Here is a 26,309-nt window from a genome sequence, read left to right as displayed (position 1 = left end):
GATTCCTTTAAGACCGTAATAACTAATTATTGTTTAAGTGGTTAACATCTTTTAAAAGCAATTCATAGGTTTATAAACATTTTACAACTCAAGGATCTTTACTAGTATATACTTACTTCCTGCAAATTAGTGAAGTTTTTCTCAAGTCATAAATCCTTTTACAGTGAAGGGCCCTAATGCATTTCAGATACAGTGGCTTGTTCCTTATTCTTCCATGATAATAATCATCTAAGCAACAGTGTTGTTGAGTCTCAGTTGAAAAGAGGTTTGCTGAAGGCCTACAGCCAGGCCAAAGGAGTTATGTGGGGATCACAAGAGAGAGCACTTTGGGCAGAGGGAACACCCCTACCTGGCTCTGAAGTGAGTTCTTAACTCAAGGACCGTGAAATTCACATAGGAGTTGGTTACTTTTCACTGACTCTAGCTGAAATCCAACACATCCATCAGTTATGAATGTGAACAACAAACCAAGGGAGTGGTATCGCTGACTGTCACCACTAGAAATCACAGATACTTATATATCACATTATAATTGTTAACAGGTATCTCAAGATATTTTTCATGCCACCACTACAACATTATGATAATTATTGAATCCAATGTTAAATGTTGAATTTGATGCATTAGTCATGAAGTACGTATATTATTAGACCACATATTTGGTTTTTGAATATTGCAATATGATGCCCCACAAAAGCTCATGTGTTGAAGATTTGGTCTCCAATTAATGGTAGTATTGGGAGGTGGTGGAGACATTAGGAGTTGAGGCCAAGTGGGAGGAAGTCACTGGAGGAAAGTCCTAGAAGGAGATATTGTGATCCAGACCCTTGCCCATCTTCCTCCACACCTTCCTGGCCCACCATGTGGTGAGCAACTTTCTACCCTCTTATGCTCCCTTCCATGATGTTCTGCCTCACCACACGCCCAAAGGGCCCTGACTCATTCTCCTAGCCTTGCTTCTGGATGCCCCTGCCACGGCCCTCCTGCCTCCGATCTCACATTGCAGTCAAGTCACTGGCTTGTCTACAGCCCAGCTGGCCTTCACTCTGCCTTGAGCATCCCTGCTTTTTTGGCCAGCACTCTCCCCCTGTGGCCCTGTGGCTTTGGGACATGGGACACAGGCTGAGTTGGCCACATCCTCCTCCCCATTACTGCTGTGCTTTGTCCACATGGATGAGACGTCTTTATACTGTGCTATCACACTCAGCTTTGTGTGGTGATCTCTGGGAGCTGCCTATTGTCAGCTCTGGCCTGGAGAAGCATGGGTTTGCTCAGCACTGAGCTCTGGAGGATCTGTTGATCATAGGCTTCCCTGCCCCTAGGCCTCTGGAAATGCTCTAGTGTGTTTACACCCTGATGGTGGAGGACCTGTAATGCCTCAAGGCAAGACTGCAAGCACAGAATATCATTGAAGAGTACCCATGATTCAGGGTGTGGCCTCCATGCCTGAAGCGTCCCAGGGAAGCCTGGCTGGGTGGCTTTCCAAGCTCAGGAGTGATCTCCAAGGCCCCCCTGTGGCTAAGCTTGGATGTCTGAGCTGAGGTAACTCCACCAAAGGACACCCCCATTCAGGGTGCACCGTGGGCACCCCTACCTCCTTGGTTCTGACACGAAAGTCTGGGCTGGTGAGGACTGTGTGTGGGCACTGGAACCCTGAGCAGAACTCGCTGCTCAGTGGGATTAAAGATACAAAACAAATGCTCTCTAAAATGAATGTCTACATGGGCCCATTTTGGTCATGAGTTAGTCTGATGCACTATTATTTCCTAGTTGCTTTATGTCCCCCATGCCTTTTCTTACATCACTAGGTGATGGGGACAAGGTGTACCTTGCCCCAAGTCCCCATTCCACACTTCCACACCTTTAAGTAATGAAAATTTCATCCATCCAGCAAAGATTTTGTGGCCACTGTGTGTCTGCACTGCCGTAGGTGTTTGGAGCAAGCTCTGTTGGAACGTGAACAGCGGCTCCCACTGCTAGGCTTTTGGGAGATTAAGAGGGAGGAGACTCCTGCCAGGAACCTGCCTCCTTCTCCAGCCATCGAGTAAGACACCATCTAAGGGCCCTGACTTAGCACAAAGACCTCGACAAGATCAGCCAAAATTGCCTCCAGAGCCCCAGCAGCACCACACTCACAGGAGGCATGTTAAAGTTAATTGATAGGAACAGGCCAAGGTCAGGGAAGTTGTTGTGCACCATATAAAACCAGCTGTTTACTAAAGAGGGTGAAACCTTTTCCTTCAGAACATCTTGGAAAGTTTGGACATGTGCCTTTGTAGGAAAGAGCTGCATAGCAGGGAGAGGAAGATTTGGAGTTGCTATTGTGACACAAGAGTATAGAGGGCAGGAGAGAAGAAAGTAGCTGGGGAACAGGGAGAGCCAGGTGATGGGCTCCTTTGCTGTGGGCACCTTTGCTATGATCTCCAAACCAACCCCAAACCTTGTTTAGTAAATATGCCAAATGCTTGGTATTAATTGATGCCTTACAATAAGTGGAAACTAGTCAAGGAGCCGAGTTCTGCATCCTGGTTGACAGAGGGCAGAGGGAGATGGAGAGCTTGATGAAAGAGCCAGAGGAAAAGAGCCTAGGGCTGAGAAAGCCCTGGGGAACCATCAGAAATGATCTCCAGAATTCTAGGCAATGTCCACACTCTGCAGCTGACAAGAGTCAGTCAATCGCTCTTGAATGAAGACTCACTATTGCAAGGCTGTGATGCTGAGTTTGCACAGTTCATTATAATCCACTTATGCTGGGAATTTCAGAGAATAAAGCAAAACAGGGCAAAGTTTTAGATGGAAAAGGGGAGGAGACAGAGGGAGGGGTAGAGGAAGGAATGTAAAAAAAATTAATATGTGTCATGTTCATGTGGCAGCTACCCACAAAGAATGTAATCATTATGCACCACGAATGTGTACTAATAAAAATTTTAAAAGAAAGTCAAAAATTCCCAGGGCTCCAGCAAGAAGTTGATCCTGAGACTCAACACGGAGAAGTATGGCTCCATGTGTAAACCTTTTCAAAGAACTGAAGAGGGAGAGGAAACTCAGACAGGATTCTTCATACTACTGCTCTTTGTGGTTTTTCAAAACTACAAATGTTTGCTCTCTTGAAACAGCTATAAAATGTCAGAAATAGTTTAAACTTATTTATGTAACCTCAAAGACGGGCTATTTCCCGCAAGACTTACAGCTCTGAAATATTCCACGTTCTGTTTCCACAATGCCGAAATCGTTTTTGGAAGGCAAATGTTGTGGAAAAAGTTCAGATCTAGAGGGGCTGTGAAACATGTGTTGCAAAAGTCTGCACCTCTGGGGTGTCTTTAAAATAGTCCATGTTTAAAAACAAATTTCCTTCATCCTTGAAAGGACCATGAAATATTCCACACTATAAAATCCTTGGCGGCTTCAGACTTCTCCAAAATGCTGGATCTTTATATAAATATCTATTATTCCTGTATGTTTTTGCTCACTTGCTTCCTCCAGCTAATCATCACTCACACAATATTCTGCATTTCCTCCCCTACATGTGATAAATGAAGTTTTAAGCTACCATTAGTTACCTCCAGGGAATCACAAAGAAATGAAGTTGCCAAGTTATAAGACAAGAGGCAAATGGAAGAATTTAGACAAGCCAGGAAGGGAGTCCTCACTCATAAATGAAACAAATAAATGGAAGAGTTCACGGTTTGAGTGTCAGGGCAAGTATCTTAAAGCTACTAGACTAAAGAATGTATCTTCTCACCTGCCAGGCCAATCTGCCCAGCAGAGAAAACTTCATAAGGAATGTTCCTATTTTGAATCAACAGCATACCCCTTTATCTTAAAATTTTCACAATATATTATCTACACTTTTTGGACATGACGGATTATTCATCAACAATGCCATATCCCAAACTGCCTCCCGATATAAGGCTATGGCTTTCCCCATTTACAGAAATCAAGAGAAATACAAAATGATTGTCGAAGTGCACTTTTCTAGTAAAGTCATATTAACAGATTGGCTTAATCAGCTTTCCAAGCAATTTGATTTGTGAATTTAGAAATCACATAGGTTAGAAGATCTATTCTCCTGCTCCATAATTAGAATTCCTCCCCCAAGGTCTCTCAAGATGTTTCTTCCGATGTGAAGGAGGCTGTCATCAAGTTCTCCTCCAGGTGCCTCAGCCTTGGCCTTTCAGGTCCCCTGAGCTTCCACCTCACTGGGGACTGGCCTGTTCTGTCACATCCTGTAAGACTGCAGGGTTCACGGCTGGGTATTGTCTTCTGCAGTCTCATCTGTAGGCCAGGCAGAGCCCTTCGAAGTTACTGCACATATTATCCCAAAGCCCAAAGCCGCCAGCTCCTTGAAGAATCAAATGCAAAGTCAGGGGCCAGTACATATCAGGTGGAGTGATACAGGCTTTACCAGTGTGGGAACCACTGAGTCCAGCAGAGAGCTTGGGGAGGATGCTACATACCAGCCCCGAGGGGACAGCTGTGGGCACTCCTGAGGCAGCCGCTAATAGACAGCAATTTCCAGAAGAGTCAATCCAAATCAGGACACTGGTGCTCCTTAAAAGCCGCACATAACCCTCACACTGATTTGGAGACAGTGACCTCATCTACAGTGACCTTTAGATAGACCGCTGCCATCGCCTTGGAGAACCCTGTGTGGGCCGATGGCTCCTGGGTGATAGCTCCAGGCTGTGCTGGCTCTCCGGCTCAGATTCCCCAAGGCCTTGGCTCTGTAGTTCTCACACAGTCTCTGCTCCTAGCCCTACAGTGGAGAAAAGCACAAAGCCTGTCTGTTTATTGCCACTGCTGACAGCAGGCACCTGCCAACCATCTGCACTCCAGTGTTCCCCATGTTCTGTTCTTTCCACACGGATTACCCATAGTCCCTTTACCATGTGAAAGATCTCCTTGCACACTAGAATCTTCTTTAAAATAACCCCAATTCTCAGGTCATACCGCATATGAATTAAATCAGAATCCCTCAGGGTAGGGGGTGTTTTGGTGTCCAGGCCTGAGCTGACCTTACCCCTAATAATCAAATGACCTTGGTGTATTATATATCAGTCCTCAAAATGAATGAAGGGGTGTTGAATTATAAAATAAGTAACTAGAGGGAACAAATGAACAAAAGGCAAAAGCAGAGGGGTACTAAACTAAGATGTTCCAGGAGATGCTGAAATTCCCTGCAGGTCCTGCGATCCTCTCCACTTCCACTACCAAAGTCCCGAAAGCCTCCCTGGGACTGCACTCAGAGGCGTGAATTCCAGGACCTCTGAACTAAGGGCTGAACTCCAACACAATTTCCTCCTCACTGGTCCCCACCATAGGCGGGTCCTGTGGGCCCCTCTCTTACTTCACAGATTGTAGTCAGGGCAGAGCAGCAGGGGTGAACCGATGGGGCTTTGGATGCTCAGATGGCACCCTGTGTACACAATAGCCACAACTCCATTCTCCACAGCTGCCCCATAGTCCCTGCCCAGCCTCCAGCACACAAAAGAGGAGTCCTGAAGGGCAGAGAGCAGGCAAAGGCCTTTCTTAGGGATTTGACTGGCCCCAAGTGTTTGCAACCCTTCTCTGATAAGAAAAGCCACCCAACTGCTGATAAGGAGATCTCATGCAGGCCAGGGAAGCTCTGGTCTCACTGCTCTGGGTCCTGCCTGGACCAATAGGGGAGCCAAGAGAACACAGGCCAGCCAGGAGGTACTTCCTAGACTCCTCCAATGAAAGCCCCCTTTTTTTCAGAAGCTTGGGCTTGCAAAGGTGCCTTGGAAGACCCTCAGCCCAAGAGCAAGGAGGAGAAGCCACCTCCTGCCTGCTGGACCACACCTCACACCATTCAGCAGGTGCAACAGGGCCAACTCAGAACCATTTTATTAACATCAAAATGCAGGGGGGCTAAATGAGCCTTTATATTAGAAAAACTGTAATAAAAATTCTTGGGGGTTGAAAGCTGTTTGAAATTTGAAATAAAATATCATGATGGAGAGTTTATGTGTTATTTCAGCAGCAGGAATCTGCTAAGGTCATAGGCCCAGTTCAGTATTCCATTCATTATTAGTAGCAAAAGCAATTCTTTCTAAAAACTGTGTGCACGCGCATGCACGTGTTTTGGTATAAGGAAGTCCAAGGCAAAGCATAGAGGTCTTCTAGTTGAACAATATGTTGAAGGAGAGGGAATTTATAGGGTTGAAGCGGAAGGCTGGAGTCCCTGGCAAAGCTGCAGATGCTATAGTTTGGAAACCACTGGCTTCACCATTGACATAATGATGTGGCATGGTTATCCCAAGGGTAACTACACTGTAATGGGTGAACACACAATGCTGAATTACACAGGGCCTTATGGGGAGGTCCACTGCCACCATGTGAGGGAATGTTAACATGGGGCTGAGTATCTGTTAAATTTTCAGGATCAAGAAATGTATGATGGGGATGAAGATAGGAATGGGGTGTAGTTATCAGGGAATGAAAGTAGCCTTGGGACTGGACCACAACAGGTATGATCTGAATGCTGCAAGACACAGTGAGACTCAGTGAATGCCAACAAGGTTTTTTTTGTTTTAAGTCTGAAATCTGACAGGTGTCTGAATAACCCTTCTGGTTTTCATTTTGCATACTCAGCTACCTTATTCTAGATTTTCTTTCTAGTTCCAGATTGTACAGAGACCAAATGGGAAGGTCAGATTGATAAAAGATGAGAAGAAAATTATCTCTTAAGGAGTTTTCAGGATAGAGCTTCAGTGGATTTTCAATGAATAAACAATTCCTTTAGAAATGAGTCTTTTTAATATGCCTATGCTAAATCAATGATACAAATATGAGATCAAAGGGTTTGGGGGCAAGTGTACCAGTGGTTGTGTGAGGGGGCAGTGTAGTTTGCCAGTGACAGTGGGACATGTGTCCAGGGATGGTCTCTATCACCAGGAACCTGATGAGTAGAACCCGGGCTGTCACTGGCTGGCACCTCTCCGTGTACTCGGCTGGCAACCTAGATCTCACCCCATGGCACAGTTATCCAGCTGAGGTTGGGACCTGGCTTGTTACCCCATGCTGAGCTTCTGAGACCCTGTCCCCAAGCTGCGGGGCTTGTAGGTTCTGCCTCAGACCTCTTCCTTGACACTTTCTCTGGTTGGACCTCCTTCATAGTTCCATTCTGCAGTCTCAAGTCAAGTAGCTCCTTTTCTGCTGGGTTCCTTTGGAGTCACACAGACATGGAGTTAAATCTTAGCTTACATGCTGATCAAGTATAGAAGCAAGGACAAGTATCTCCATGTATCTGAGCCCATTTCCTCTTAAGCAAAGCAAAGATGATATCCACCTCACAGGCTGTACAAGCTGCCATATGTTAGGTGCTCAAGTTATTATTGTTTTGGATGAGTTTTGATGGTTTTTCAGTAGGCTCTTTACCTAGCACATACTCCTCAGTCTTTGCAACACAGCTGCTCTCATGCTAGCCTTAGGCTCCATGTGCCAACCCTCCAGCTCCAGGCTGGGGACAACTGTGTCCCAGTTCCTCAGTTAATGATACATCCATTGCAAGAGATCAGATATGTCTGCTCTCTCCTGAATAAATCAGAGGCATAAGATCTTAATTCAATATCTTGAGTGACTGGCAGGTTTTAGATCTAACAATTCAATCAGTGACCAACGAATCAAATTTGGTTTATTTCAATTTATGGCTTTCTGAAATTCTTTCCCCTCTAATTTTTCATCCATATGGAAGGCAGAATGCTCCTTCTAAAACATAGTTGGGCTCACATGATTACCCTAATTAAAACTTTTCTTGGCTCCTCACTACCAAAAAAATGAAGTCATGCCATTAAAAGGCCTTTGCAATCTGGTCCCAATTTATACTTCCAAACCCACCTCTTCCCACTCCTTCTCACATCTTCCATTTCAATGCACATGGATCTGCTTATGGTTTTGTAAATAAGCCAGGCCCTTTTGGTTTCCTACTTTGATTAAAGATACTGCTTTGGTTAAAACACCCTTTCTTTTTGTTACAAGTGGCCTGGTTGCAATTTATCTCTTCCATAAACCACCTCTAACCCTCTGGAAGTCCTAACTAGACTCTCCTTTATATAGTCAATACACTTTGTAAACACTTCTATGTTTGCATTTATGACATCATGTCACAATTCCTTGTCTACACAGTTGCAGAAACCAGATCTTACTTATCTCTGTACACTGGATGCCTGGTGAATGCTAGGAGGATGAGCAGAAAGATGGATGAAGTTTCCGACCATTTATGATTGACTGACTGAATAGAGGGTTAAGAGAGGAGCAGAGAGGAAAGATTTCTGTATCATACACAGAAGGAGGAAAAACAAGGGGGGAGGATTTTGGAGTGGAGAGAGACATTTTAAATATACCTTTCCCCCCTACCCCCTACAATTTTAGCTATTTGAATGATTTTAAACGCTATTAAAAAGTGATAACCATAGTAAGAAGAGAGTATATTTTAAAATCCACAGATCAAGAAAAGTCATTTAGTTTTAATTTAGAATTGGTCAAAAGGACCAAATCTTCAGCTCATATAACAGAAGCAAGTTGATAATCCTCAGATTTTAACTCTTCTGAAAATTACATATAAAATTTTGTAGGTAAATGTATTTACTTACAAAAGCAGGAAAAACTCTCTCTTGTCAAAGGGATTTATGACTCAAAGACATTTGAGAATCACTACCATTAAATTCCACACTATATAATATAAACCAATAGTTGATGGGTAAAAACAATTGTCAGTGATGAGGCTATGTTTAGGAATTTAATCATACAATCCTGCTACACCACAAATATTTTCTCAGAATCCTTTCATAAAAGGGACATTATTAAAACTAGTTTTTAAAAAGCTAATTCAGCTAGACATCAATAAAATTCTTACGTATATTCCACATCATGATCATGGAAATCCTTTTAAATTTTGTAATGTGTTTCTTCTGAAACTGATCCCCTTCTCGCAGACACAAAAGTCTTTCCCTGCCTAACTTACTGCCTGGACCCCAAGTGCCCCACGTGGATATGGTGACATCCATTAAATGATATTTATGATTTTTTTTAAAAATGCAAAAATTTCATGTGTTAAATGTAGAAAAAGGATTGCAGGAATAACAGAAAATGGAAATAATAGTTGTGTCATTGTGAAGGGATATTGGGTGTTTTTTACCTCACAATTGCTATGCTTTCCAAATATTTCATAATGAGATCTATTATTTTTTATAATGAGACCAAACAAAACAAAACAAAAAAAAACCCAAACAAGGAGGTGTTCAGAACAGAAGGAGCATTCGTGTCAGAGGATTATGACTTTTACCAAATCTCTCCTCTCTGCCATGTTTGTAAAACTTGAGGACTAGACTCACAGATTCCTAAGCTTCCTCTATTTTTAACTTCCAATATTTTATTCCAACCAGATCCTACAAAGTTATCTCAGGGGAAATCTCTTTCCTTATTTTTCTTCATCACTGGGGGTGGTAAGATGGAACCTGATCCAGGCTGCTGCCACAGGACTGTGGCTAACACCAGACATCCAGAGAAGATGTGTGCTCTGAGGTTCTGAGAACAGATCCAAGACATGACACAACATCTCTTTAAGTCACTTCTCATACTTACCTTCCTCTAGCTATTATGCTTTAAACAGCTTTTAAACAGGAAAAAACTCTTGCAAATGCAGATTCTCACATTATTGATTCTTTTCTTTTCTTTTTTTTTTTTTTTTTTGGTTCCAGGGATCGAACTTGGGACCTTGCGCTTGCGAGGCAGGCGGCTGTACCACTGAGCTAAATCCCCGGCCCTGGTTCTTTTCTTTTTATTACAACTGTAGTTTTCAAGTCAACTATAGGTAACTGGGGTATTCAAGGGCTGATATTCTAGCTCTAATAACTCCTTTGTAAAAAAAAAAAACAAAAACACATTTTGAGAAGTTTTATTTTTTCTTAGATTGCTTCCTCAATCTTTCTCAGTATTAGGTGAGGACTTTTGATACTTAGTCCTAAATCCTGTCTGTCCAGGTTCAAGCACTTTTCCTACCTTTATTTTCATTTTATCTCAGATTTATGCAAAGGACTCAGGCTCCAGGAGAGAATTTCGGGACTGGAAGCTTCTTCCTGACCACCCGAGGCCAGTGTTTCATTATACACAGAAAACCAAGGGCCAAGGAGAGGGTATGATAGGCCCAAGGTCACATAGCAAAGTGGAGGCAGGGCTGGGGAGAAAACTAAACAATAACATAACTGATAACCACATTTGCAACCCAAAATGAATGCACATCAATATCTCTCTATATTCGCCTTACACTGGTTTTTGAAAAACAAAGCATTACAGCTACTGCTAAAGTTTTATCCTTTGCTCTCACAGGAGTACCAACAATTCCAACTGATATGTATCCTTCCCTCTCTGCTTCTACAAGCAATGCTGGAATGCACATTCTTCTAACCTTATCTTTGCTTACAAAGCCTAGTTCCACAAGTGGAACTGCTGGTTTTGAGCATTCTGGCTAGATCAGATTTTACAAAGTTGTTCTCTAAATTGATTCTGTCAATATACAATGCGGCCAGCAGCACATGAGATTCAATTTCCCCATGTTCTTGTCAACCCTTGGTAGTACCAAACTCTTTAAGCTTTGCCAGCCCAGTAAGTGTGAAATGGAATGTCACTGCTATTTAATTTCTGTACCAGTGAGCATGGGGACATTTTCATATACTTACTGGCCATTGGGTTTCACTTTCTGAGAAAGTTGCCTGTTCATATCCTTTGCTCATTTTTTAAATTGGTAGTTTGTTACATTGATTCATACAAAGTGTGTATGTATCCTGGCTATGGTATGTTAATATTTTCTCCCAGAAAGTTTGTCTTTAAGTTTTAACATAGCAATTTATATCAATTTTTATAGCCATATACTGAAAGACAATTGTTTTAGTCATTTTTCTTGTTGCTGAGACACAATACTCAAAACCCACAACTTCAAGTAGGAGAGGTATATTTTGGTGCACGTTTTCTGGCTCCAGGGCAGAAACAGTGTGGCAAAGACACAGCAGGTGGTGGGGGAAGGTGTTCCTGCCTTGACAGCCAGGAAGCAGAGAGAGAGAGAGGAGGAGATAGGGAGGAAGATGCACCCTTCCATGTCAAATCCCTGGTTACCCACTTGCAACCAGGCCCTGCCTCCTAACAGCAAGCTAGTTACAGTGCTCCTGGAATCCAATCACCTTCCAAATTCACCAACTGAACACATGAAGCCTCCAGGGCACATTTCAGATATGAAGCATAGCAACAATTCATATATCATAAAATCCATTCTTTAAAGGTATATAACTCAGTAGTAGTTCTACATTCACAGACTTGGACAATGTTCATCACTATCTAATAGATATTTTATTTTATAATTTATACTTCTTGTGATTTACTTATACCAAAGTCATAAAGATATATATTATTTTTTATCATAAAAGTTCTTATGCTTTCTATAATTTAAGCATTTAATCTAGCTAGAATTTATTTTTTATTTTTGTGGTGCTTGGGATTAAAACCAGGGTCTTGTTGCCAAGCAAGCATTCAACCACTGAGCTATTCCCTCCATTTTAGAATTTATTTTTGGTAGGGTTATTTATTTATTTATAACCAATTAACATTTACTCAATAGTTTGTCCTTTATTGATTTTTAATTCTACTACTATTCAATTCTGAGTTTTCATACATGCTTGAATCTGTCCTGGGCTCTCTCTTTTGTCCCATTTATTTGTCTATCCTTTGACAATATTACACTCTTGTCAGTCCTCTGTCTTTATAGTAATTCTTTATATTTGTAGAGCAAATCTTATGTATCTTATTATCCTTCACAATGTTTGGGATATTCTTGGCTACTTGCCCTTTCATATTAATTACAGGATCAGTTTATTAAGTGCTAGAAATCCTATAGAATTTTTTAAAAAATTGGAATTACCCTGAATTTACAGATCTAAAACATATATATATATATATATATATATATATATATATATATATGACTTTCAATGCACTTATACTATCTATAAATGAGAAAAAAATTTTCTAATTATTAAACTTCCATTTTCTTTGAAAAATAGTCTTATCTTATTACATTGTCTACTACATTTAAAGTTGCGTTGAACGGATGCAGTGACAAGGATATCTTATTTTTTTTTCCTCTGATTTTAATGGAATGTTTTAAGGATTCATCATTAAAGTTAGCGTGATATTTATAATAGTACTTTTTTTGAAGATCAGAGCAAGGGTGGTCCCTTCAATTACTGGTTTACTAAAAGGTTTTAACATCATTTTATGCTAAGTTTTTCAAATGCCTTTTCTACATCTATAATCACAACCACAATTTTTTTTTCAATACTGGGGATTAAATCCAGCGCCTTTGGACTGAGATACATTCCCAGCACTACCCTCAACCCTAAATTTTTCTATTTTGAGACAGAGTTTTGCTAAATTGCCCAGGCTGAGCTCAAATTTGCAATCCTCCTGCCTCAGCCCACAGTATGCTGGGGTTACAGACATGTACTCCCACACCTGGCTCATGACCATGTATTTTTATCTCCTTGGTGGTAGACACGAAGGGAGATGATCTCTGCAAATCCTCCTTCAAAGAAGCTCGGTCCCTAGCTTCTGGCAGCCTCCTTCTTAGTCCTTCACAGTGGGCCTTCTTTCACCCAAGAGCATCTCCTCCCAGAAGGCTCAGTAGTGACTGATGGAGGCAGAGGTTTGAAGGCCCAGCCATCAGGTATCACAATGGGCTGCAGTGGGACAGCTCTGAGGGGTCAAAGCTCCCCTGGGCTTGGCAAGGCTTTGGAGGACCACAGTCTCCTTTGCCCTTTGTTCACCCTACTTGCTTTCTTCCATCCATTTTATCCTGAACACCAAACTCCATCTCAGAATCTGCTTTCAGAGGACTCGACCTGTGATATCTATTTTTTTTAATTTATATATTAATTGGTACATTTTAGGTATACAATATGTTTACATTTATCATTGGGTGTTTGTACCTGAACATGATGTATCTTAGTTCTTATTTTTCCCCCATTTCCTATGCGCCCTTTGCTCCCACCACCCTTTCCTGTTTACATAGACTTTGTTTCCATTTTTTTTTCTTTCTCATAATTTTTCCTTTCCTTTCTTCCCTTTCCCCTTCCCCTCCCGCCACCCCTCCACCTTTGGACTTTTTCCTATTTCAAATTATCAATTATTTGTTTTAATCATTTTCATCCTTATTTACACTTTCAGTTTCTCACACTAGAGATACTATTTGGTATTTACACATGTGTGACCTGTTTTTTTCACTTAAGAGTATGGCCTCAATATGCATCCATTTAGCTATAAATGACTCTAGTTTCTTATTCTTTATGGCTGAGTAGTACTCCATTTTATAAAAAAACCACATCTTCTTTATCCAGTTTGCAGTTGATGGGCACTTGGGCTGTTTCCAAACCTTAGCTATTACAAATTGTGCCGCTATAAATATAGGTGCACATATATTGCTGTGGTATGATTCTTTTAATTCTTTGGGGAAGATACCCAGCAGAGGAATAGCTGGGTCAAATGGGACCTCTAGTCCTAGTTGTTTGAGGTATCTCCATATGGATTTCCACAGTGGTTGCACCAGTCTGCACTCCCACCAGCAATGGAGAAGGGTTCCTTTCTCTCCACAGCCCCACCAGCATTTGTTAATGGTTGATTTCTTGATAGCAGCCATTCTTTGTGGGGTGAGGTGGAATCTCAGTGTTGTTTTCCTCTGTATCTCTTGAATGACCAGTGATGTTGAACATTTTTTCATAAATTTATTTGCTGTTTTTACTTCTTTGTCTGAGAAATGTCTGTTCATTTCGGATGCCCATTTTTGAATTGGGTCTTTGAATTTGGGGGGTCTGATTTTTTTCAGTTCTTTATATATTCTAGATAGTAGACCTTTGTTTGAGGTACAGCTGCTAAAAATTTCTTCCCATATTGTAGGTTGTCTCTTAGCTCTGTTGGTGTGATATCTATTGAAATCAGATATTTTTAACTATTAAAAAACTTTGCATTCTTGGGGAAAACTTTCCTTAATCATACATGTGACTGGATTTGGGTTAGTAATTTCTTAAACTTTTACTTATTTGCACTGTGTCTGCTGTCAATCTACAATCTGTACGTTCTCCAGGGTCCAGCTGCCTGATGCCATCCACAGTTACAGAAATTCCTTCTTGAAGCAGTAGCCTCAGAAGATGTTTTTATTATTTAGCTTTGTTTTAATTTCAAAACATCTCCAACCTTCTGATTGATTTTGTTCTGAGCACCACTTGTCTGGCACACTCTGTGTATAACAGATTTTTCCGCTTTTGGTGCCAGGCCGTTGATAGCTTTGACAGAGCCCTCCACTTGGGAATTACTATCTTTCCAGCCCATGTCAATTCCTAGCTGTGGGCCAAGAGAGCTTCCTAGAGACTAAAGAGGAATCTGATTCACATCAAAACACTTTGGAATAGAGTTTTGCATCAGACATGTCTCTCATGAGCTTAAGGAATACAACAAACAGTATCAGAAGACTCACAGAACAGAAAATTATAGGGTGAGAAATGCTCTTACCATGCACTAACATGAGAAAAGCATGCAGCTACACGTATTTACTGGTCATTTTCCTCAGAGGATCTTTCTTACCAGAACATTAAAGAGAGGGTGTAGTCACCATCCTCCCTTCTCCCTGCCCAAACTTTAGGAAAAAACTTTTCTTTTAACCAGGAAGACACATAACTCTTGCACCTTAGAACTTCTAACTTTTAGAAATGCACAGATTTTTAGGTTCTATTATTTAATAGAATTAGAACTATCCCCAAGAGTGACTAGAGGCAATGACAATGGATGCCTGTATCATTTGGCTGTAACAAAGAATTATGAATTTGTCTAGAAGCTCAGAATATGTGCTATGGAATCTACACAAATGAGTTTACTGTAACCAGTGGAAAATATTTTAAGAGCACGTGAAAAAATTTCTTTTAATTGTATTGCCGCTGACTTACAGAAAGCCCAATATGCAATATGAAAATGTAATTTGTTCAGCACTGTTTGATTTTCTAAACTATGCCATCATGTACTCATCTACAAAATGAAAGATTGGATTAGATGATGGTAAAGACCCTTCTTTCGCCACTATAGTATAGTTCCTGTTTCAGATGAGTGAGATAGAGACATGACTCACCACTGGTTACACACTTGCTAGAGACAGAATTGTCCATAAAACTGGAGTTTTCTGATCCTCAATAGCTTCACTATTTGTCTTTAAAAAGATGAATCCCCCATAAAAAGCTAAGTTGGCTGTGGCTTCTGCCCATAAGAAAACACAAAGTTCACAATGAGTTTGTTTAAAATGGATATAACTCAAGATGACTGTGGTGGCGTACAAGCAGGTTTATTTTGAAAAGGAAAGAACTGGTGAGCTCGTGGGGTCTACACAGGGCTTGGGTGGAGGGGTGAGGGACACTTCCCCCTGGGCCTGGAGCAGAGAGTAAACCTGAGATGAGTTTAATGGCCTTTCTTGGAGCCTTTATCACAGAACAGTTCCCACCAAATCCAGTCTCTGACTTAGGATATCAAATAACACACTACAGTCTCTTCAATGGCTCACTTACCTAGAAGTCTGATTTAAATGATCAGCCAAGTAAGACATCCAGTGTGAGAACTTGAGGTTTCTCTTACTAGAAGTCAGATCTATCTCTCAGAATCATCTTCAGGTGGATGGCTGCAAAAAACCTTAGGGATCTGTGGCCTGGCATCCATAAAGCTCCCTTTTGCTCTTCTCATTGCGGCCAGAGAAGGACGGTTCACTCTATAAGGGTAGGTGTGTTTTGCCAGAAAACTCACATATTTGTGGGGAGAGTCAGTGTAGGTTGGAGAGATTTTTCAGTCTGCAGAGGCCAAACACTAATGGGGCAGTGAGAAGTAACACCTTGGGAATCAGCAAGTTCCCACTGTTGGAGTCACCAAAGCTGCACTCTGGAAACAGGATAAGGTAGAGTGATGGTTACAGGCACAGGGAGCCTGAGGGACAGGCACCTTCTCTGCACCACTTCTGTCACCCTGGGCCTCTGGGCCACAGCTCAGGCAAAAGTCATCTGAAGTGGCTGCAGCTACAGGCCTCTCATTGGAACTTGGAAATTAAGGAAACAAAGCTGTTCAGAGAGTTAATTCCCAGTAAATCAAGAGCATATACAAAATTGCTTTAAAAGAGTTGATCTCAACTATGAGGCCTTAAGTCTCTTTAAGGAATTGACACAATGCTATTCACAAAAGCTTCTCACCCCCATCCCTCCCTGCTCCTGTAAAATTTACACATGTGCAGCACATATGTTTATCTACAGTTTGGAGATGCGCTGGTCCAGGGTAAGACTTAAAGAGGCAGAGTGGTTCTAGTTAAGGCAAGTTAGCCCAAAAGTGTTGTTTCTTTTGGAAAAGAGTATGTCTGTCAGAAAAGAGATTTGTCTGCAGCTGTATATCCAGCAGAAAGAGCCACCGAGGCACGGCAGTGGTGGCCACCAAGGAGAGTCTGGGACAGAGCTTAGGCAGTGGACTCTGGCAATCCTGCCCAGAGCTGGCTTTACTGAGCACTGCCTTTGTTTAGCTAGAAGACACATCTATCAGTTCCTAACCAGTCTCCTTTCTCAGATTCCACATTTGCCAAGCAAGCATCTGAGGAAAAGCTGTCCTCTGCTGTAGATCTGTGCAAGGGACAGTGTGTTCTGGTCTTGCAGTCACAGTCATACTGGAGACAAGTGAATTTGCACTCTGTTGTGTACACTTGTCTCACAAGCTCAGCCTCACTGTGCTGAAATTAGGTTTCTAAGCTTATACAAAGAGGTCTGGAAACTAACATGCCAGAAGTTATCCCTTGGTAACTGGCTGGTCACACACCCTCCTACTGGGAATTACTCCACTTACCTTTTACAGGACACCGGATTGTCACATTTGCTCCAATGGCTGCCTCTATAGTGCCTCCCACCACGACAGACAGATGGTTGTGCTCTGGTTTGGTGATATTTCTTTCAATAGATAAGATGACAGGTGCCTCTTAATTCAAAGGGAGGAGGAAACTATGTTAGGTTCAGACTTTTACTCCTTGGCAAGCTGTGCTGCATTTGGTACCCTGTGTTGAACTCCAAGGAATCTGGGGTACAGAAGGCTGGTCCCTTGTGATGCACCATGGGGACCTGCATGTACATAGTTGGAATGTGCAGTGGTTAGATGGATGGATAAATGGATGAACAGATGGATGGCTTGGTGGTTGGACAGTTGAACAGGTAGGTAGAGGGATGAATGGATGGATGGAAGGAGGGAGGAAGAGACAGATAAATGGATGGTTGGATAATTGGATTGTTGGGTGGATAGATAGAGAGATGGATGGATGGTTGGATAGTTGAACTGTTGGATGGATGGATAAATGGATGGATAAATGGGTGGATGAATGACGAGAGGGATGGTGGGTGGATGGATGGTTGGATAGATGGATGGACATGGTTGCTGGATGGATGGGTGGTTGGATGCATTCAAAAAAGGGCACTGCAACAACCATATGTAGACTGAGGACATTTTGGTTTTATAATGAAAATTAAGGACAGTTTCTCTTTGGTAATTTGAAAAAGAAGGAATTCAGAAGTTCAGAAGAAGCGAAGAAGACATGGCAGGGCAGGAATGATGGCTCTGCCATGCAAACTTGAATGAGGTGAACCAGATCAAAACACACAGGGGTTTGTGACCACTTCACATTTTCTAGAAGGAGGAAAGTGAAATATTAGGGTCAGAGGCTGATGGAGACAGGACAGAAGGTCCTGATCCATCCTGTTGTCCCTTAGTAGGAGTTACCCTGGGTTGCAAAGCCTCTAGGAGCCCTCTCACATTGACCTAAAGTCAAGGTTCTGCTCAGGTAAAACTTACCAAGCACCCTTTCTGAGGTCTGCTCCAGGGAACAAGATCAAAGGTACTCTTTCTCTTGATAATCACAAAGAAGGAGATGGAGGCAGGTAGGTTCAATATAAATGTGATACCCAAAACATTCCTTATAAAGACTTTTGTATATGGAGCCAGAGGCAGGGTGATGTTTTGGCTCCAGAATAAACCTAGGGTTTGGGCTCATTCAGATCTGTAGTGGAAGTGGGTCATGGTGGTGCATACCTGTAATCCCAGCATGCTGGGAGCATGAGGCAGAAGTAGCACAAGTTCAGGTTCAGAACAGACAACTTAGCTACGTAATGAGATTCGGTTTCAAGATAAATTTTTTTTTTTAAAAAAAGACTGCGGATGCAGCTCAGTATGAAGGCCCTGGGTTCAATCTCTAGTACTGAAAAACAAAAGCTATACTGGAGAAAGACCAGATTGATAGGAGGTAATAATTCTTGTTGCATTTCAACAAGATGTGTGATGTGTGCTTGGGCAAACTCTTCCTTCTCTGGGCTTTAGTTCAAATCCTAGTAGAAGGATTAAGGTAAAAGACCTCTTAATTCTTTCTATAATATCAGTACACCAACTCTGTCTCATTAATCCCAATTCTTCAAAGGTGAGCTCTAGACTAGACTTTTCCAAAGTGTGGTCCTCAGACCAGCAGCATCAGCTTAGCACAGGAACACATTAGAATGTCAGTTCTCACATCTATCCCAGACCTCCTGAGGCCGACCTCTGCAGCAATCAGTTTGTGCTTGAACAAGCCCTCCAGGCAATGGCGATGAACCCTTACATTTGAGACCCACTGATCTAGAGTTTAATGTTAAAAACAAAAACAGAGATTCTAAGTTTCAATCACTGGCATTACCTGCATGCAGCACAGAAGAACTTTCCACATCTGAACCAAGATGATTAGCTACAGAACATTCATATAGTCCTTGTTCTTTCCTTGCAGGGTTCCTTATCTGTATCCTTCCAGCTCCATCCAAACTTATCCTGTAGAACAGTTAAAGAGGATGCATTCAAGTAACACATCTAACTGCTCTAGGGCCACAGCAAACTGCAGAAAAAGAAGACTATAAAATTACAGGTTTTGGGCTGGTGAGGAACCCAAAAGATGATCTCACAGGGATCCTTTCTAGATTCAAAAAACTACATGGATCAGAGGGACAGAGAGTCTTTCCTCTTTCCCTTCATTCCTGGCACTGTTAGAATTGGATAGTGCTTGGTCATCCAGGCTTCCCACTTTGCTTCAGAGGAGAATAGAGTTTTCTGGATGGATTTGCTGCTTATTCTGCTACATTTTTTAAAATGATAAACTAGCTAATCTCTGAGCTTGCTGCATATTGAACTCTCATTTTGTGCCCAAAACCTAACACACTGCAGATGTGGATTTCCGTACTGGAATTGAGTGGGCTTTGGTTAAGGCCCCTTTGCAATGGGTTCTTGTGTCACTATGATGGTGTAAAGAAGTTGGGTGAAGGGAGGGTTTATAAGGTTGAGGGTTTATACTGGATTTGTACCATGCTGTTAAGACTCAGGGATAAACTGCCTGAGTTCTCTGGAGTTTCCCAATTATTGACATTCCTTTAAACCAGTATGAGCTGGGTGGGGGGGTGCTTGCATGCCTGTAATGCCAGCACTTGGGAGGCTGAGGCAGGAAGATCACTGGAAGTTTGAGGCCAGTCTGAGTTCAAGGCCAGCCTGAACTACATAGCAAGACCTTGACTCAAAAAACCAAAAAACAAACAAACAAAACAACGTGTAAATACCACTCTGAAAATCAGGGTTCAGGGTTGATCAGGTGAATCCTAACTAATTAGGTAATTCAGAGAAATGAGAAAGATTCTTTGTTCTATTTTTATTTGAATTTTATCTTTTCTTTATGATTTTAACCCACTTCTAAATCTGAATCAGGGGTCCATATGTTATTTATTTCCCCATCTTATTTTATAGATTTTAGAAATATGGACTATTCTGACCTCTAAATACTGTGAGTTTTTTCATGAATTGAGTTATGCTCCAGCCATAATGTTTCCATAATCTCTCATCACCCTGAGCTTCTGTACATGCTATTCATTTTATTTGAAATTGCCTTCTCCTCCCTTTTTGGAAAACTCCAACCTACCCCCACTGTGTTCTGGATCAAATATAATTTCCTCTACAAAGTTCTCCCCAGAATTCCTACAGTTATCCTCTACCCCTTTTGGACTTCTTCTTCTCTGGCTCATGTATTTATCTGATGAAATATCTATTTCTTCCCACTAGATTGTGATCCTTTTGAAGGGCAGGGCCAATCTTATTCACAGCTGTGCCTTCTCAGTGCTTAGCACAGTGAGTTTTCTATAGCAAATTCCCCAAACCCATTGATGACTAAATGTATGAATAATTAGAATAGAACGGAGGAATGGCTCAGAGTAAAGTCCAAGAAGGATGTGAGGAACCCCTGCCCTGTGACTCAAACAGAAATATACAAAAGTGGGCAGAAGTCAAGGCAGCTAGAATTCTCCACAGCATAAGGTCTACAGCAGACTAGCTATCAATGGGGCTAGATTTTCACTGTCAAATTCCTATTGAGGAGGAACAGCTAACAACAAAAGTATAACCAGTAATTACACATACATACATGACAAATAAGCACATTGACATGTTTTCTTAAAGTTTTTGTACATGTGAGTAAAGGATTTAGCAATTCTTACATAATCTCTTTGCTTTGTAGGCCTCAAGTTAACAGCCCACAAGAAGTCAGTGAAATGTGAAATCAGTGGGCATGCATGAACTTCCCATGCTAAGCTGGCCACCCAGCCACTAGGAGTGGACCAGTTCTTGGGCTAGAGAACAAGCAAGTGACCCTTCTTATGTACCCTGACCTTTGCCATGGCCACATGATCTTACTTTTAAGTCAAAGCAATAACAAAGCAGGCCTTTTTGTAGACACTACCGCCTCTAACTGATCATCCACACTCTCCTTTCTGGATGCGATTTCTTACTAGCTGGTATCCAAAGGGCACCTACTCTACACCTGCACACTCCGCTCTCCTTGGACACGCTCTGGGGAATGGACTCCCATTTCTCAATTACTTCAATTGAAAAGATCTGTGAGTTCAGAAACACATATCCAAAGGTGACAATCTCGCTATGTAAAGGGAATTAAACAAAAAATTGAACAAATTAAGTGACTTTTAGAGAAAAATGGAAATAAAAAGGATTTTATTCTCTCAAAAATTAAAAACAAAAACTTTTACTTGACATGTGGATTTGCTTGTTTTAAGTGGTTGCTCCTTAAGAATATAGAAGCACATCTTAGTAAAGGTAAAAACTCTTCTTTAAAGTAGCTCTAGGAGTCTTAGCCTTAGACACTTAGGCTAATTCCCTTCCACTAAGTCAACTTATTCATGATCAACTCAAAACATATTTAAACCGGCCATGAGCTACAACATCACAACCATAGGCCAAGTGATGTGTTAGCTTTCTCAGCCTCCTTCCTTACAGTTTATATAACAGAACTTTTGAGCCAGTGAGTAGGCCTTACAGGGTATCCAGGGACCCCATTGTCCGTAAGATGAAAACTACTGCCGTAATCACACCAAGGTGTGATGTGTCTTTTCCATGGCTTTGTTGGCCTTTGCACTGGTGGTGGAGATAACGGTGGCAGAGCCACCAGCACCCAATCATGGACACAGGCAGTGTCATCTGTGCTGGAAGTCACCACATTCTAGGCCACCACACATTCACCACGAAAGCAAAAGGCCAGCTCCACTTAAGAATGTCCTTTGTGAAGTAGTGACCCTTGTGAATTTTACTGAAGATCAATCTTTCAGCCCAAGGGTGTTTATTCTTCTGTCTAACAACACAGAAGGCACACGCGGCACTTGTCTCCTGCATGTCGAACACAAGGGGTGACTGTTGGCATTGCTGGTTCACTGGGTACCTTCTTCATGGAATAGGATTTTTATTTGAAAGACTGAGTGGCAGACAAGCTATGACAAAAAGTCCACACTTATTTGGACTTGAGTTGTTGGCTTTGAGTATCTCAAAAACTATGATTCTTATCATCTTATATTTGGATTGTATGACAAACCACTATGTAATGGTAGAAAATCACTTTAGATATCAAATTTTTCTACCAAGGCTGCTATTTGATGGTGGAACATGGCTAGTGGTGTTCAGGAGCTATGGCTCCTGGTCCTCAATGGTCTGGGATTCTGTTTTTCAGTGATCTCATTGGAAAACTGAACCGCTGTCCTGCCAACCTCCTACAGTGACCTCCTGTGAGCTCAACTGAGATGTCACATGTCCTCGACACCTCAAGCCCTGTGAACTGTGACCTGCAATTCCAACATAATGCAGAATTACTACTCATATGCTTAACTTTTTAAATGGCCTTATACTTATTTTTACACAAAGAGAGACTCTATATACGCCTAAGCTCATTCTCCCCATGCCGTTTTATACCAATATGCTAGTAATTAGAATAACATGATAGTTTAAGAAATTCCAATGCATAAGTGAAAAGAACATCCTAACATTTTTTATGCTCATTCTAGCTGGAAACATATTCTTAAGAAAAGAAACCCCACATAATTTCAAGAAAACTAGAACAGCCTTTAACAAGGAACTGCAAAAATGAACACTGTATTCTCATTTTACTTACTTTACTGAAGGTTGCAACAGTGCTCCATCCTTGGTCCATGTGTATGTGACCTCACTGGGACTAACAAGGTCACAGACAATATTGATAACCTCTGTCCTTTTTGTAATGTATACTGTGTTTCCAATCCTCGCAGTTATTGTTTTATTGAATGAAACTGAAGGGGGCTGGCTTTGCCTCACAAGAACGGGTCCTTTGGGCTTAAATGTCAGCTTGCCTGCACTTTCCACACTTCCACTTTGGGGCGCACTCCCTGTTTGGTCTGTGAGTTGAGCAGAGGGCTGCAGCTCCTCCTGAGTGCCCCTCCACTGTGGGGGCATTGGCTGCACCTTCACCAACTCAGCTACCAACTGATAAATCACCTGCGAGGCGAAGTCCTCGCTCACCTCCCCAGTCTCCATGAGCTGACTCATGTTTCTTATCAGTTCCTCAAACTGGACCGTATCCATGCTATATGCTCCCTGTTTGACAGCTGCTTCAAACTGCTTATTCTTAAACTCCCAGGAGTTGGTGTTGCCTGCAGGATTGCTGCAGTGGCCAAACAGAGCTCTGAAGAAAGGCTGGTTATTAATTTGACCATCAGGGAGGTAAAGCTCATTTTTATTACTCCACATCTGCCACATTTTCTGCCAAGTGGCTCCCAAACTATTGGCCTCGGGGTGGTCCATCCTGGGATGCTCCCTCCCATGCTGTCTGAGGGCTGGGTGTGCGATGAGTCGGTTGTCCGTCCCGATGAGCTTGAGGACAACTGTGTCCTGTGCAGAGCCTGCAATGCAACCATACACACCGATGTCAGGGGCTTCGAGGCTGTGGATTTTCAGCGAACCTGACTTAGTGATGCTGAGTCGTTTGGAGTTCTGCAGGCATTGACCATCCTTCTCCCACCGGATCAGAGATCTCTGGAATCGTCGCACTGGGCATTTAATGATCACAGAGGTATTGGGAAGCAAGTAGGCTCTGCTACCAATGGTCAGATTGATCCGCTTCTCTACCCTGGTCTGAATGTAGACTCTCTGCACACTGAGAATCTGAGGACCTGGCTCAGCAGCTTTTGTCTTTGTCTCTAGTTTCATTTCTGCAAGAAAAAACAAAGATAAGAAAATGGAAAGAAATACTCAAAACTAAAAAACTTTTGGACAGCACTCTTCTAAGGCTGACATAAGCATACAAATGTATCTTTTTTTACTCTTAAAACAATTGAGTAGTAAAACATGAATAACATTATATACCCAATCATTGGAGTAACTGTCACAGCTTTTTAGTACTTTAGCAGCAATGACTGCAAGTTTGAATGAGTTGCATGAAAACATGTAAATTATTCTATAAAAGCCCTGGTGTGGAGAGGCATGAGGTTATATGGCTCAGTGAAACAGAAGGAATGGTTACTTCTACATGTAAGAAATATTTGTTCTATGTCAAGCTCATATGGTGGCCACAAAATTACCCAGCCTCTGGATATAGGTTTCCATCAGCAGGATGTCAGTCTGATATCCTGGGCCTCTATCCATCTGGCGGGGTGACCCTCCAGGAGCTAATCTAGCTTGGAGCCAGGAGTACACCATATCTAAGGGAGGAAGCAAGGGTGGGAATGTGAATGAATGCATTTGAAGGTTCTGAAAAACTGCTGAACATAACCCAAATATGCATTTCACCTAGCCTAGGGGTCTGAAGAAGAAATGTGAAACTGTGATCAGAAAAGAAAAGGTAGTACAGGCACTTTGAACCCAGACACTTATGAGTTTACATCTTAACTCTGCCACTTGGATAATCAATTAACCTCTTTGAGTGTCAGTTTTCTGACCTGTAAAATGTGGATAATGCTGGTACTTTCATCAGAGGAATATGGAAATTAAGTCAGATTGTTTCTATGAAATGTTCAACACAGTAACATATGCAAAATGAGCTCTCATGTATGATTACAGTGGCTAGGTGACAATGGCAGGTCCAGACAACAGGCAACAGGGAATCAGAGGTGGGGCTACTTTACTTGTTCCTGGGCACAGACTATTGTTAATGGGCTGGGCCCAAAGAGGATGCACCTCAGATCCTGTGTCCCAAGAGAAGTAGCCGTCTCCCTGATTCACTTGTGTGAGAGGCTCAACATATTCTCAGATGACTCTGAGGAGGTGGGCACTTTGATGTGTGTGCAGTGGTCTGGATCCTCTCTGAGGATGTGTTTCATTCCCTGGGAAGATTGTAGGATGGGGTCTGGAAGGCCTGGAGGCACCATTGAGTGACTGGACTCACATTGTAGGTACTGCTAAATTTAGAAGGTCATGAAATTTAAGCCTCATTATCCTAAAGAACCTCATGTAGGGGTCCTCATAGTATAAGCACTGGCAGGAACAGAGTGGGAGAAAAAACAGTGAGTTCCACTTAGATGGCCTTCTTAGGCTCTTGGCACTAAGTACAGTGTGTTTGCTGGTACCCTGGTTTGCAAGAATAAATCCCAGAGTCTCCTAGGTGCCTCATGAACCCTTTTGTCTCTGGCTGCCTGCTAAGGTTTGGTAGTTCAGAAAAGCAACAGATATAGACCCATAAGTTCTTTGGGAGAGAAGGTTCTTGGTGAAGGACAGGTAGGATGAACTTACATTGAAGTTTCATAAAGAAGAAATTCTTCATGCCTGAAGTTATGTTACAAAGTTACAATGATTAAACAGCATGGTACTGGCCCAAAGCAGACAGAAGGATCAATGGAACAGAATAGAGGATACATTCAGCTATCTGATCTTTGAAAAAGGGACCAAAACCATACACTGGAGGAAAGACAGTCTCTTTAGCAAATGGTGCTGGGAAAAGTAGATATCTACATGCAGAAGATTGTATCACTCACCATGTACTAACCAAAAGTCAAAATGGATCAAAGATCCAAATGTTAAAATAGAAACACTTAACCTGATGAAAGGTAGAATAGTTAAAAGTCTTGAAGACATAGGTATAGGCAAGGACTTTCTGAATAGAAACCCAAATGAACAATAAATAACATCAAGAATCAACAGGGGCTGGGGATTTAGCTCAGTGGCACCACACCTGCCTTGCAAGTGCAAGGTCCTGAATTTGATCCCCAGTACCAAAAAAAAACCAACAAAAAAACCAAAACAACAGAAGCAACAAATGGGATCACATCAGGTTAAAGTTTCTTCACAGCAAAAGAAACAACCAAGAGAGTGAAGAGACAACCTACAGAATAGGGAAAAATGTTGTCAGTGAACTGAAAAAAATTAGCTCCCCCAATAAAAACTCAATCAAACAATGGGGAGCCGAAATGAATAGATACTTTTCAGAAATACAAATGGCTAATACATACCTGAAAAAAAGTCCAGTGTCTCTGACCATTAGAGAATTAAAAATTAAAACAACACTTAGATTCCATATTACTCCAGAAAGAATGGCTATCATCAAAAAGTAAATGCTGTAGAGGCTGTGAGGGAAAACAAACCCTGCTGCATTGTTGGTGGAAATGTACAAAAGTAGTATAACTGTTATGGAAATCAGAATGGAGATTTCTAAAAAAACTAAAGTAGAAATTTCATTTGACCCAGCTATTCCCCTTCTAGGTATATTCCTGAAAGAGTTAAAGACATATTACATTGATACATGGTATCTTAGTTACTACTCTCATTGCCTAGACAAACTACCAGACACCAACAAGTTAAAGGAGGAAAGGTTTATTTCTACGCACAGTATGTAGAGGTTTCAGATCATAGTTGGCTGGCTCCAAAGCAGAGCAGTATGGTAGAGGGGC

At 41.8% G+C, this 26,309-nt stretch overlaps 1 protein-coding gene across 11 annotated transcripts in view; it reads right to left on the bottom strand.

Moving 5' to 3' along the window:
• The window catches only part of Adamtsl3 (ADAMTS like 3), a 350,115-nt gene that overhangs the window by 28,528 nt on the left and 295,278 nt on the right, over window positions 1-26,309 (bottom strand). For 9 of the 11 annotated variants that reach the window (XR_015441834.1, XM_087188551.1, XM_087188548.1 and 6 more), the window contains 3 exons: window positions 22,568-23,639; window positions 18,782-18,909; window positions 16,918-17,046 (listed from right to left, as the gene is read on the bottom strand). Coding sequence is in view for 10 of the 11 variants with exons in the window: in XM_087188551.1 (XP_087044677.1) it covers window positions 16,918-17,046; window positions 18,782-18,909; window positions 22,568-23,639 (1,329 nt within the window). In the remaining variant the exon portion in view is untranslated. Of the gene's footprint in view, window positions 1-3,954; window positions 4,757-12,047; window positions 15,976-16,917; window positions 17,047-18,781; window positions 18,910-22,567; window positions 23,640-26,309 lie in introns of those variants that run through there. The other 2 variants (XM_087188554.1, XM_087188553.1) reach the window with 2 other exon arrangements.

Source organism: Heterocephalus glaber, unplaced genomic scaffold, assembly GCF_053883595.1.
Source record: "Heterocephalus glaber isolate CG9 unplaced genomic scaffold, H.glaber_assembly_v1.0 deba00001531, whole genome shotgun sequence".
Taxonomy (NCBI): Eukaryota; Metazoa; Chordata; class Mammalia; order Rodentia; family Bathyergidae; genus Heterocephalus; species Heterocephalus glaber.
This window is presented reverse-complemented; position numbering and strand designations above follow the sequence as displayed.